The sequence below is a fragment of the Kogia breviceps genome, chromosome 14 (assembly GCF_026419965.1).
Source record: "Kogia breviceps isolate mKogBre1 chromosome 14, mKogBre1 haplotype 1, whole genome shotgun sequence".
Classification (NCBI taxonomy): domain Eukaryota; kingdom Metazoa; phylum Chordata; class Mammalia; order Artiodactyla; family Physeteridae; genus Kogia; species Kogia breviceps.
The window spans coordinates 25302730-25315767 of NC_081323.1; the positions used below are offsets into that span (position 1 = coordinate 25302730).

Sequence of the window (13038 nt, forward strand, 5' to 3'; positions counted from 1 at the left end):
TTGAAGGTCCTGTTGTCAGAGAAGGAAGCCTGCCGCTTAGGGAGGGGTCTGGCAGGGAGTAGGGCAGAGTGCCAGGCACCTGCCCCAAGATGCTTGGCCCTGGGCTCTGGGTTCTGGGTCTTCCTGAGCCCCAGCTGAACAAGACTGGCTGCATACCCGTCTGTATGTCTGTCTGGCCAACTATGGGCATGGGGTGTTTCTCCTGGAATTGCGGGGGGATGGAGTGTGGCCCTCCATGCGGGTACTGTTCACTGGCTGTGCTGGCCGTGCACCTGTGAGTAGGTCACTCGTGTGCAGGGAGGTTCAAACTTGGGGCTCTCCACACTGGGTGGGGGACAGTGGCTGGGGCCAGGCAGCAGGTCTCTGAACCCCACTCCTGCCTCTCTGTGTGTGTTTGTGTGTGTATACGCCCATGGTCGTGTGCTCTCTGCAGAGCGTGGGGTTCCTGAGCCTGTGCCGGGTCCCTTGCTCCTGACAGAATGTGCTCACAGTCAGCTTCCAGTCCATGGGGACCCTCACCAGGGCACAGGTGGACAGACCTGGCCACAGCGCCCCAGTGGCTTAATGTGGGGCCTCTTAGATAATTCCCAGCCTTCCCCATGATGTCAAGAGGCTCCCACGCTCAGAGGCCTGGCGTGGGGCTGTGAAGCTGGAGGAGGTGGGAATGGGGTGGGGACAGAGGGAGTCCTGTTTCTGTCTGACTCTCCTTTCTTCCCCCTTTATACTCACCTTGGGTATAAAGGCTGTTACCAGCCCTCCTCTTTGCAGGGCTGGGACTGCCAGCCTAGAAGGATTGTTGTAAATTGAGCTGGGCCAGGCTGGTGGGTGGGAAGCAATTTGCAGGCCCAGTTATGCATCCTGAGAACCCAGAGCCCTGCCCTCTCCTGGAAAAGCAGGGGCCTGTGGCAATCGGCCCTCTGTGCTAAGCCCTCCAGGAAGACCCAAGGGAAAGGAGTGAGGGCGGCTGGAAGCAAGCTGGGGGCCTTCCCTGTGCAGGAGAGGGGTCTGGCTCCTTCTGGCAAACCCTGGAGCCCTAGGCAGGCTCCATGCATGTGTGTGACCACTCAGGGTGGCTAGGGAAGCCCTCACTTCTCCCCATTCCTTGCCAAGGGGCCCTTCATATGTCCTTCCTGATGCTGGAAATATTGTCTTCCCTGGCAAACCCTTGTGTCCCATGGTGTCCCCACATCTAGCTGGTCACCAGGAACAAGACCCTGGGTTCCAGCAAGCCAGGCTGGCTGGACACCTTGAGACTAGGGAGGCCTTTTCTCTCCAGCCTGGACCCCCAGGAGGATGAATTATGAAGTACTTAGGTCTTTCAGGGTGGGCGCAGCTTCAGGGCACCCCTTCTTGTGCCAGGGTCACTGTCACATGTCCACTACCTCCTTATCATAAAGAGCTTAGAAGCCAGGCACCTAAAGAGGTGGGGGCTGGTGTCATCTTTGTTTTATAAAGTAGGAAAATGAAGCTCATAGAGGCTGGATACCTGCCGAGGTCACCTTCTAGGAAGGGTAGAGCTGGGATTGAATCAGCCTTCATTGCCTAAAAAGTTCTTGCTGTCAGCTTTGTACTGTGCTGCACGACCCGCCCTCCACCCATGCCCTCTTGGCCCCCTTGTTCCCTACCAGGATGAACTGGGCTCTGGGGGTAGGTGGGTAGATGTCTCTTAGGGATCCCTCCCCAGGAGGAAATTGCATCCTCTATGTGCTCAGGAAAATCCGGCATCTCAAGTGGAAAAATCCCACACAAATCAAGGACAGCTGGGCCCGCCCTCGGCCGCAGCCCCCTCCCCTCAGCTCCCCTTGCAGGCTGAGGAATCCCAGCAGGCTGTGGGAGTGGGTCTGGGGGGTAAGGGTGTGGTTCTAGAGGAGGAAGTTTCTAGAAGGCCCGAATGTGTGAAATCTCCCCCAGCGGTCCCCCACAGAGGGAGGGGCTGCACGGTGTTATTAATCATTTTCCAGAGTGGGGCAGCTGCTTGCACACCCTGCGATGCTGTGAGGGCCTAGGCTGGGGGTGCCCACCCTGCGGAGGGGACGGGCTGGGAAGGAGGCGGAGAGGGGTGTGGGAGAGGGGTCCACACCTAGACTCTCTCAGACATACACACAGAGTCAGTTACTCAGTCACTCAACAAACATTCATAAGCACTCACCATGCTTAGGCATGGAGCCACAGCAGGGCTCAAGACTGACCCCATCCCTGCCTTTGCAGAGCTCATGGGTAGGTGGAGGAGATAGATGGGGATCAAAATCACCCACAGGGAAATAATTAGAGTCTGCGAAGAAGACACAGACATAGCTGGGTAGCTGGGTCATGGATTTGTGAGGCCAGGCTGGGCCTTCCTCTCACCATGACCTTGCTCCTCAGGACTCCCTTCCTAGACCACCCCTCTCGAATCCCCTCTGCTCTGGCCCCCCTTGTCATCTCCCCCAGGGATGATGTGTATGTGTGACCCAGCAGCCTGTGCAGCTCAGCCCATCTCCTCTCCCACATTCTCCCTGTTCCTGCCAGGCCGCCACATCAGACCCGACTTACTTGCACGTCTGATGCCTGGCCATCCTGCATGTGGGTCCAGACAAGGTGAAAGGGGAATTGAAATTGGGCCATGTGGAGCCCTCAAAGTTGAGGGGCCCCAGGGGAGATCAGGCTGGGCAGAAGGGCCTGGCTGACACCTGTTTTCTCTTGACAGGAGGCACGACCAGACAGGGCAGGAGTTGAGCCACCCTCTCAGGGCACAGGGACAGCCACCTACCCTGTGCCCCCATGGCCTGGTCTCTTTTGGGGCCCCAAAATGACTTTTCACATTGTGGCTCAGAGAGGGGGATCCACTGTCCTTAGGTCACACAGTGGGGAGCTGGGGCTGGACTCTGATGGCAAAGCAGGGCAGAGGCAGAGTGGAGGAGCCACTCAGATATCCTGAGGAGGAGGGAAGGCAGCAGCTCTGGGGGTGAGGAGCATGGAGATATAGATTATGAAATTCCCAGATTTAACCTTCAAAAGCACTCTTCATAAAAGGCTAAATGTAGTTACTGTCTACCCAGCAATTCCACTCCTAGGTATATACCCAAGAGAAATGAAACATATGTCCACAAAAGAACTTTCAAATCAACATTCACAGCAGCATGATTCTCAATAACCAAAAGGTGGATAAAACTGAAGTGTCCATTGACTGATGAATAGATAAACAGAATGTGATCCATCCATACAGTGGAATATTATTCAGCTCTAAAAAGGAATGAAGCATTGACACACACACTACAATATAAATGATCCCTTTTTTTTTTTTTTTTTTTTTTTTTTTTTTTTTTGCGATATGCGAGCCTCTCACTGTTGTGGCCTCTCCCATTGCGGAGCACAGGCTGCGGACGCGCAGGCTCAGCGGCCATGGCTCACGGGCCCAGCCGCTCCGCGGCATGTGGGATCTTCCTGGACCAGGGCACGAACCCGTGTCTCCTGCATCGGCAGGCGGATTCTCAACCACTGCGCCACCAGGGAAGCCCAATATAAATGATCCTTGAACACACTATGCTGAGTGAAAGAAGCCAGTGGCTAAAGGCCACATAATGTATGATTCCACTTATATGAAATGTGGAGAAGAGACAAATTCACAGAGACAGAAAGTAGATTAGTGGTTGCCAGGGGCTGGTGGAGGGGAGAACAGGGAGTGACTGCTAACAGGTATGAGATTTCTTTTTGGGGTGATGAATATGTTCTGAAATTTATTATGGTGATGGTTGTACAACACTGTGGATATACTGAAAACCATTGAATTTGAGAAACTAAATGGCCGAATTGCATGTTATGGGAATTGCATTTCAATGAAGAAGCTCCTTCTTCAGAGTCAGGTTTCTATTTTAGGGACCAGAGGTTTGGGCTGGTAGGAGCCTGAGGCCATGTGCTAGAGAAAGATGAGGCTGGGACCCACTCCCCAGGGATGAGCCTCAGCTCTACCCCATTCCTCCTCCTCGCCACCCCGATCCCATCACTATGCTCTCTGCTGCTGGGCCTTTCCCCACCCGACTGGGATGCTGTCCTGCTCCTTGCCTGACAATCACCTACTCTAGAAAGCCTTCTTCAGCCTCTCTCTCTACTCCCATCCTTCCATTGGCTTGTCTCCATTGAGTGCCTATCAGGTACCAGGCCCTGTGAGGTACACTGGTGAACAAGCTTCCCAAGGCTGCCATCCTGGATGTCCTCAGATTTGCACCCACCCCTCACCTGAGAACCAGATGGTGGGTGGAGAGAGGGGATCAGATGCCAAACACCAAGCTGACTCTTGTCCCCGGACCTCACTCCCCCACCCCCAGCATGTTTGGTGTCTTGCTGTTCTTGGTAAGTTCTTCCTGGAAAGTTCTCAAGGTGTATCTGTGTGTGTGAGTGTGTGTGTGTGTGTGTGTGTGTGTGTGTGCGTGTGTGTGTGTTGAGGGGGGCGGAACTAAGGAAAAGGCATTCCCAGCAGGGAGAACAGCATGAGCAAAGGCTAGGGGGTGCCTAGCCAGTGCCTGTGCTGGGTAGGGAGATGGAGGGGCCATCAGGTTTTAAATCTGGAATTTGGAGCCCTGAGTGGTGGCTGCTGAGGCTCTGGGTGGGTGCTGCAGGTGGAGTGGGTGGCTCTAAGGAGAACCAGACTGTCTGGAACAAATCCTGTTTTAAGCTAGACCAGAAGAAGGACTTCCTGTGACCCTGCATGTGCTGGCATGCACCCCAGACAGCGCTGTGCCAACACCCCACAGATGGGGCTCCTGGCTGAGTCATGCCCTGACAAGCAGATGCAGGCATGGCATCTGGGAACTGGGCTGAGGCCCTGGTCAGTGGTCTTCACCCCATTGGCTCTGCAGAGCCCTCTTCCGGCCAAGGCTACCTCTGAGTGGGTCATGGAGGCCCCTGCCCTGGGGAAGTGCTCCAGGTTGCCCTTAGATCTAGATACCATTAGGCTCAGGAACAGCCCATTAACCAGAAGAAGCCAGGGCAGTAGTCTCTGGGCATTGGCTGGAGGAAGGCTGGCCTCTTCAGGGAGCCCATGCCCACCTGCACCAATCCTGAGGCCAGGAAGCCTGGGGTAGAGGCAAAGGCAGGACATGGGTTCCATTCTGTCTCTACCTGGGGCTGTGCTCACCTTCTCCCAGTCAGCTCTCCTCTGCCTTCTTTGTGCTGGGCTGGGGGTTCAGTGAGCCTGGGGGTGTGTAAAACTCCCACAGAGTGTCCAGCGCCCAGCAGGTCTCATTACTGGGAGTGGCCCCTGAGTCTCCCTGCCCCTCAGAGGAAGCTCCTAGGACAGGACCCCGGCTTTCCCGAATCCTTCACATCTCCAAAAGGAGCCGCTTTGCCCGCTCCAGAGGTGGGTCACTGACATCCCAGGGCAACACCAGGTGGACTAGGCTGCACAGACAGACCGTGTGACATGGTAAAAAGCGTCAGAAGACTGAGGTCTGAATTTCACTGGGCCCTTCGGAAAGACGCCTGTCCTCCCTGAGCCTGTCTCCCAGACTTTAAAATGGTAATCAACTTGGCTAGTCCTCTCCAACCGCCCTGCCCGTGACCCTGACGCATGGCAATGGCAAGCCGACTATCAGCAAGATGCGCCCCATTCCCGCCGCAGACTTCCCTCCACCTTCCCGGAACCTCTCTGCGCACTAGGGCCACGTGCACGCGACTTCTTGGCCCACTTGTTCCTCCCGCGCACCTGCCGCGTTGCCCTCGTCCGGGAGGGGCAGCGATCGGCCCTCTAAGAGCGGGTCCTTTGGCCAGCAGCTCAGTCCTGTCCCGTCCTGCTTCCCAATCTGCCGCCGCCGCATCCCGAGCGGGCTGGGGCCTGGGGTCTCCGAGCGGACGCGTCCGGCTAGTCACTGAGGCTAGGAGTCGCGCCGCGGCGCCCGTAGGTGCCGGCGAGTCCTGGGTGGAGCAGTGGCTCAAGCGAGGCGGGGCCTCTGGGCTGGGCGGGGCATCCCGCCCTAGCACTGGTCTCTCCCGGCTCCAGAAGACTGGGCAGTGGGGCGCAGAGCAGAAACCGGGCGCAAGCGGACTGAGCGCGGCGCGGGCGGGGATGTGCGCCCTCTTGCAGCCCCCGCTCCCAGGCCTGGGAGCGGTGTGGCCCCATGGCAGGTAGCGGCGGCCTGGGCGGCGGTGCAGGAGGCAGCCAGGGCGCCGGGGGCGGGCCCGGGGCCGCTCTTCGGGCGCCCCGTGCGCCTCTGCTGTTCGCCGCTCTGGTGCTCGGAGCCTACTGCCTTTGCGCCTTCCCCGGACGCTGCCCGCCGGCAGGCCGCATCCCCGCGCCGGCCCCCGCGCCCGCCGAGCCGCTCCGCGCAGTCCTCAGCCCTGGGACGTCCGGCCTGCCAGTGGCCAGTGGCTCGGGCCGCCGGCGCTTCCCGCAGGCGCTTATCGTGGGCGTGAAGAAGGGCGGAACGCGCGCCCTGCTGGAGTTTCTGCGGCTGCACCCCGACGTCCGCGCGCTCGGCTCGGAGCCCCACTTCTTCGACAGGTGCTACGAGCGCGGCCTCGCCTGGTACCGGTGAGCGCTCATCCCGTCCGCCCCATCGGCTTCCTGGCGGGTGCCTTCCGGGAAACCGCGTGGTGTGCCCCAGGGGTCTCACTGGGGACCCCGCAGGGCGAGAACTCCAGGCATCTTCTGGGGCTGAGACCAGCCTGCGTGGGGGCTGAGGCTTGACCGGGAGGACGCGGCCCTCTTGCAGCAGGTTTTATAGAAAAGAGGGTCGGTCACTGGCCATGGACACCCAGAAACTTTGAAAACTCCAGGGAAAGCCCTGGTTCAGGGCTAGAGTGCGATTCCAGCTGAAAAGTAGTTTGGAGCCTGTGGGGTCTGAGGTGCTTTAGAAATGCTTCATGCTCAGTTGGCCCTCTCCCCTGCATCACTGAGGGGAGCATGTCTGAACTCTGGTCAGTTACCTTAAGAAAGGGTCTCCGGGTTCCCTGCAGCCTCCTTGAAAGTATCTGTTAACCCATCCCCCACCCCTAAAACCCCTGATCCTGGAGAGAGGAATCCTTCTCCATAGTCCTGGGCGTCTGGAGGTCTTTAGAAAGGAGGAGGGTACCTTTGAGTCAATGCCCAGGGATGGGAGTTGGGACCCCAGCCTCATGTCATGGGGCTCTGTAGCTGCCCTGACTCCCACCCAGTATGGCCTTGGGGGGTGTGGTGGAAAGTGGGGGAGCACCTAGCTGCAGCTGAAGTAACCTGTCCTGGTGGCTGGTCAAACACCAGCCCCTCCCTGCGGAGGTTAGCACCGAAGGATGAGTGTGAGGCCCTGCCCTCTGCCTCTGTCAGTCAGGCACAAGCCTGCCTCAGCGCCCTATCCCTTCCTTTGGGGAAATGAGGGCTTACAGATGGAGGGTGAGTCACCCCACTCCCCACAGCACCAGCCTCATCCCCAAGCTTGGGCCAAGCCCCTAAGGGCCAGAGAGGACCCTGCCCAAGGTCACCTGGTGAATTAGTGGTGAGTGGGGGTGGCAGGACTGAGACTTTTTACCTCCAGGTTTACCAGTTTTTCTGTACCCAGATTCCACCCTGCCCCCGCCCCATTATCTTTGCTTTTTTGCATCAAAATTACTTATGGGTTTGGAGGGTTCCCAGTGAGAACAGGGGGTTCTGGCTCATGAACTCTGAAGGGTTGCTGCTGTCAGAGGTCTAGGGAAGTTTTGTGGTGATGGGGGAGGTGAGTCCATCCCTGGACCCGACTGTCTGAATCCCTGCATTCTCAGCACTCAGGGAGAGACCACTATCCCGACAGTGCTTCAGCATCTGAAAGCATCCCTAATTCCTCACTTCTGTGCAGAGGAAGAAGAGGAGGAGGGGAGAAGGAGCGGGGAAGGGGGAGGATGGGGAAGGGGAAGGACACACTATTAACCATAGTGCAAATTTCAGAGCTTACTACTGACCCCATAAGCTGGGCTAATGAGAGGCTGCAGGAGAGTCTAGAATTGGGTTTAGACCTAAAAAGGCTCCCAAAGAGCCAGGGATCCTGAGAGCCCATCCAGGCCCTCCCTGGGCACATGCTCCAGCTCTGAGGGACTGGTCTGGTGAGCCTGAGGGGCCTGAGAGGAAGCCAGCTGGACCCAGATTCAGGGTCAGATCCTCAGCACAGGGGAGGGGCTCTTGGGACATTGGTGTCCCTGAGGCCAGAGATGGGAGTGGGATGATTCAGCAGCCTGTTTAAGTCTGGTAGAGGAGACTTTCTCCTTCTTCGGCCCAGCCACCACACTGGGAAGAGGGGTGGTGCAGAGGAGGCAGAGGGTCAGGTCCGTGGCTTCTGCCCCTTTAATCTGGAGCTGTCCCTCGGGGCTGGCTAGCGCTGACCCTTCACTGGCTGGTGCAGGGCTGAGCTTCTGGAGTGTGTGTGTCCACGTGCCTTCCAAGGGACGAGGCCGTGTGCTGATGTGTGTGCACGTGGGCATGGTGTCGCTCACAGGCACCTGTGCCTCTGAACCTGACTGTCCTTCCAACCAGCCGTGAGTGTGCAGTGAACCTCTGAAAATGCCCACACCTACCTGTTTCCCCAGCTGCAAAGAGGACACTCAGCCCCCGGGCAGGGAGGGTCTGGTGACCTTGTCTGTTCTCAGGACCCTGGGCCCAGCCTCCAGAGCCTGTTTTTGGTGGGGCTGTGGGGCGGTGAGTAGAGGAGCAGTGGCCAGTGCCCCCAGTTGACTTTCTGGGACACCTGTTCCCACTGGGCTGTGACCAGGCAGTGACTCTGTCCCTTCCCTTGGCCTTGGCAGGGGTGCTGGGCTGCTCAAAGTTGACCTTGGCCAAACCGGTCCCCCTCCCTGGGCCTCAGCTCATCCCTCAGGCTCTTGAGGATCCTCCTTCTTGGGGACCATGACCCCCAAGCGTCTCCAAGCTCACACAGCATTTGTTCGTCTAGTCACTGACTCATTGAGCACCTTCTGTTTGGCAGGTGCTGGGGTCATACAGAAAAACACCCCCAAGTCTCAGTTCAGAAGGGGGAGCCCTGTCTGGGGGCAGGTGGGGGCAGTACTTTGACCTTAGTATTTTGGAAAAGCACAGAAACCAGGAGGGATACAGGTAGGGCAACCCCCTTGGCTCCTGGTACCGTCAACACGGTACCCGGGAACCATAACTGGACAGGAACCATAGCTGGTTTCTGCTGAGTCCCAGGCCCCGCTGGATGAGGCCCAGGCGAGGTGCAGGATAGGGTGGTGGGGGTGGGGCTGAGACAGAGGAGGGAGAGTTGCCTGGGGCTGGATGGAAGCCGCAGGGAAATGCAGACCAGATGAGCAGGGAGGGAGTGTCCGCAGAGCAACTTGTCAGATGTTTGCTGTGTGGGGGTCAGAGTCCTGTTCCTCTCATCCTCTCCCCAGTCTCTCCCACCCCCAAGAAGCACCCATCCCCACCCTCCTCTGTGCCTGGCTGGCTGGGGACAGGCTTCTGAGGCCTGGGGAGGGTGAGTAATTGATCCCAAAGATCTCAGATCTCAAAGCTGGTTTGTGGCAGGAGTGGGCCTGGAAAGTCAGCCTCCCCCATCCCCGTTCCCATCCCCCGTCCACGGTGGGGCTGGGGGCACCTCCCTGACTTCCTCTCCTCTGACTTCTTGGAGAGAAAACAGTAGTGAGTGCTAAGGTCCCTCTAATTTTTGTCAGCTTCCTTGCAGCCCCTCCCCCCAGGCAGGCGGGAAGGGGTAGGGATACTCAGAACCAGGTGAGCCCAGTCTGGAGAAGGAAAGAGGGTGCTCCTGGGGTCACTGGGCACCTGGGGGAGGAAAGGATGGGAAAGGGGTGTCAGAGGTCAGTGAGGAGGGTCCCAGAGCAGTCAGGGCTGGTTCCCTCCCTCAGGAGGGTGATGAAGGGAGGGCAGTGACTTCTGATGACGTCTGTCGGCACTGGCTTCTGTCTGTGGGTCTCAGCATCGAGGTTCAGTGCGGGGAGATCCCACTTCTTTTGTCCTCCCTCTTGAGGGAAGGGGGGTTCCCTGAGCTGGCTACACCAGGCTGCAGACCTGAACCTCAGCCCTTGGCCTTGTTCCCACCCAAGTTCTCTTTGAACTTATTCACAGAGAGGGCTGGGTGCAATTCCCACCTGGATTCCTGGGAGCAGAAGCCAAGCCAACATCACCTCCCAGCAGCTGCAGCCGACATCCACCCCAGCACTTCCTGCACTGTCTCTGAGCCTCAAGTGGGGCAGTGAGTGGGATGGAAGGAGTCCCAGATCACTCCTGGGACATGGGGGGAGTAGAATTGGCTCCCATGACTTCTGTAGACCAGCTCTGCCCAGGGTCTTAGTTTGAGGGGAGAGGCAGCTCCCACAGCCAGCAGACCCAGCAGCCCACCCCACTCCCCCGAGGCAAGAGGATGGTGTCAGGGGAGCCGGCGGCATGCCTGGGACTCATGTGTGCACGTTCTCCAGTCCCGACATCAGCACCCTCCAAGCTGAGCACCCCAACTCGTGTGCCTGTACACCTGGGTGTCTACCTGGCCTGAGCAGGAAGAGGAGACTGTCTCTCAGAAGCTCGAGTCTGGGGGTCACTAGGCTGGATGAGACCTGAATTCTGTCCTGTGTGTCACCCTCCTGGCTGGGGCCAGTCCTGAGGGCTGTCAGTGGGATTGGGGGCAGCTCCCTCAGAGATGGGGGACAGAGACACCCCCCACCCCATCCCTAGCACAGAGCCTGATAGCCTCTGCCTCTGTTGACCTAGTTCCCAGCCCTCCCTCGGAGCTGTTTGCTCAGCTGGCCCTGCGCTGCACCCTGCCCCTCCCCACCCTGTTCTACCTGGCTGGCAGAGGGGCCTCAGGATGCTACCCAGGGTCCCTGGCCTACCTGGGTGGGGTGCTATGATGGGCTTCCCCAGGTTTGGGGTTGTCAGGGGTCTGTCACCAGCCGACTCCCCTGGAACCTTGGGATGGGGTCAGTGCCCCCCAACCCCCACCCCTGGTCAGAATGGGAGGATTGCTCGGAAATGCTGCAGCTGCAGCCTTGCACCATGGGTTCCAAGCGGGGTCTGGGCAATCCAGGCGGCTGGGGTCTTGAGACAGACCCTCAGGCTGCCTCACTGACCTCTCCAGTGTCCTGGGCTGCACTGTGGCTTTCAGCATTCTGGGGGGCCCAGGTCGGGGAGAATTAGCGGGGCTGCCATCAAAGGCGGGAGATGCCATTCAGGGGAGGGAGTGATAGGAGGGGCAGCTGCCCATTTTGGGGGACACTTGTCAATAACTAATGGCCTTATTCAGGGGATACCATCAGCCACTTAATGAAAGTGTGACTGGGGTAATTACAGTGCAGGGGCCTGTGGGGGTGGGGAGGGTGGGTGGAGCCTTGTGGCTGGCAAGTCTGGGGAGTGCTGGGTCTGGGCTGAGAGGCACAGCAGTGTCAGGGTTGGGGTGCATTCAAGCTCTGGGAGGGGTGTGGATAGCCTTGCAGGATGGGCCCCTACTGTGAGCCTGTGCTGAGGCTGGGCCCCCTTATGGCCCACACCCCAGGCCGCCCACCCAGACACTTAGGATGGGTGGGCCTGGTGGGGAAGGGGAGATGGGGAGGCTTGCCTGTCTTGTAGGTATGGGGCTTCCCTGGAGGAAGGGGAGGTTAGTCTCGGGCTCATAGGGGCCTGTCTAGCATGGGAGGACTGGAGGAGGGCCAGCACTTGCTCATGCCCCCCCCTCCACCCACCTTCCTATAGGAGCCTGATGCCCCGCACCCTGGATGGGCAGATCACCATGGAGAAGACCCCCAGCTATTTCGTGACCCGCGAGGCCCCACGCCGCATCCACGGCATGTCCCCGGCCACGAAGCTGATTGTGGTCGTGCGGAACCCTGTGACGCGGGCCATCTCTGACTATGCACAGATGCTCTCCAAGACACCGGGCCTGCCCAGCTTCGGCACCCTGGCCTTCCGCCGAGGCCTGGGCCCCGTGGACACGGCCTGGAGTGCCGTGCGCATCGGCCTGTACGCCCAGCACCTGGACAACTGGCTGCGTTACTTCCCACTGTCCCGCTTCCTCTTTGTCAGCGGCGAGCGCCTAGTCAGCGACCCAGCTGGGGAGCTGGGCCATGTGCAGGACTTCCTGGGTCTCAAGCGGGTCGTCACAGACAAGCACTTCTACTTCAATGCCACCAAGGGCTTCCCCTGCCTCAAGAAGGCCCAGGGCAGCGGCCGTCCCCGCTGCCTGGGCAAGTCCAAAGGCCGGCCCCACCCGCATGTGCCCGAGGCCATGGTCCAGCGCTTGCGGGCCTTCTACCGGCCCTTTAACCGCAAGTTCTACCAAATGACCGGCAAGGACTTCGGCTGGGACTAATGGGGCTGGGGAACCCACGCCCTGCCTGGGGACGCTCAGTGACCTTAATTTATGCCTGTCACCCAGCCGGAGCGGGCCCTGTACACAGGGCTGGGCAGAGAAAAATATTTACAAAATAAAGTTTGGATCTGTGTTCTTCTACGTGCCCTTGAGTATTGGAGGGTGGGGTTGGAGGTGCCACCTCCTGTGGGGATGATAATCCTACCAGCTAACAATACTGGGCACTGTTCATGCTGGGAGTGGTTAAAAACCCAATCCTTGTCTATCCCTTGAGGTGGGCAGTGAAATTGGCCACCTGTCACAAGTGAGCAACTTAGGCTCAGAGAGGTTTGGGGCCTGCTCGGTGACATACAGCTTAGCCTTAGTGACTCTGGAGACCACCCTCAGGCTCTCTTCTCAGCCTTGGAATGCCAAGCTGCATTGTCTTGTATTCCAAATGGGGAACCTGAAGGCCCATGTTGCTTGAGTGGTGGGGCAGGATTAAAGCTGGGTCTGTCAGTTCTTCAGGCTGCACCCATGACCTCAGCTAATTCTGCATCCCTGTGCCCACTGGACACTCCCTCCTGGAAACCTGGTGGAATCTCTGGACAGCGGGTATGAGGTGACTCCTGTGTGCAGGGTGTTTCATTAAAAAAAAATAATAATAATTAATTAATTTTTTGGCTGCATTGGGTCTTCGTTGTTGCATGCGGACTTTCTCTAGTTGTGTTGAGCAGGGGCTACTCTTCGTTGAGGTCTGTGGCCTTCTCATTGCGGTGGCTTCTCTTGTTGTGGAACAGAGGCTCTA

General features: G+C 58.5%; 1 protein-coding gene across 1 annotated transcript; it reads left to right on the plus strand.

The window, feature by feature from the left end:
• The first annotated feature begins 6019 nt into the window (after positions 1 to 6019).
• Positions 6020 to 12384, plus strand: HS3ST6 (heparan sulfate-glucosamine 3-sulfotransferase 6). Its single transcript, XM_059039076.2, has 2 exons — positions 6020 to 6505; positions 11636 to 12384. The coding sequence occupies exons 1-2, from the start codon at positions 6093 to 6095 to the stop codon at positions 12249 to 12251; spliced, it is 1029 nt and encodes a 342-aa protein (XP_058895059.1). The 5' UTR covers positions 6020 to 6092; the 3' UTR covers positions 12252 to 12384.
• The last annotated feature ends 654 nt before the right edge of the window (positions 12385 to 13038 follow it).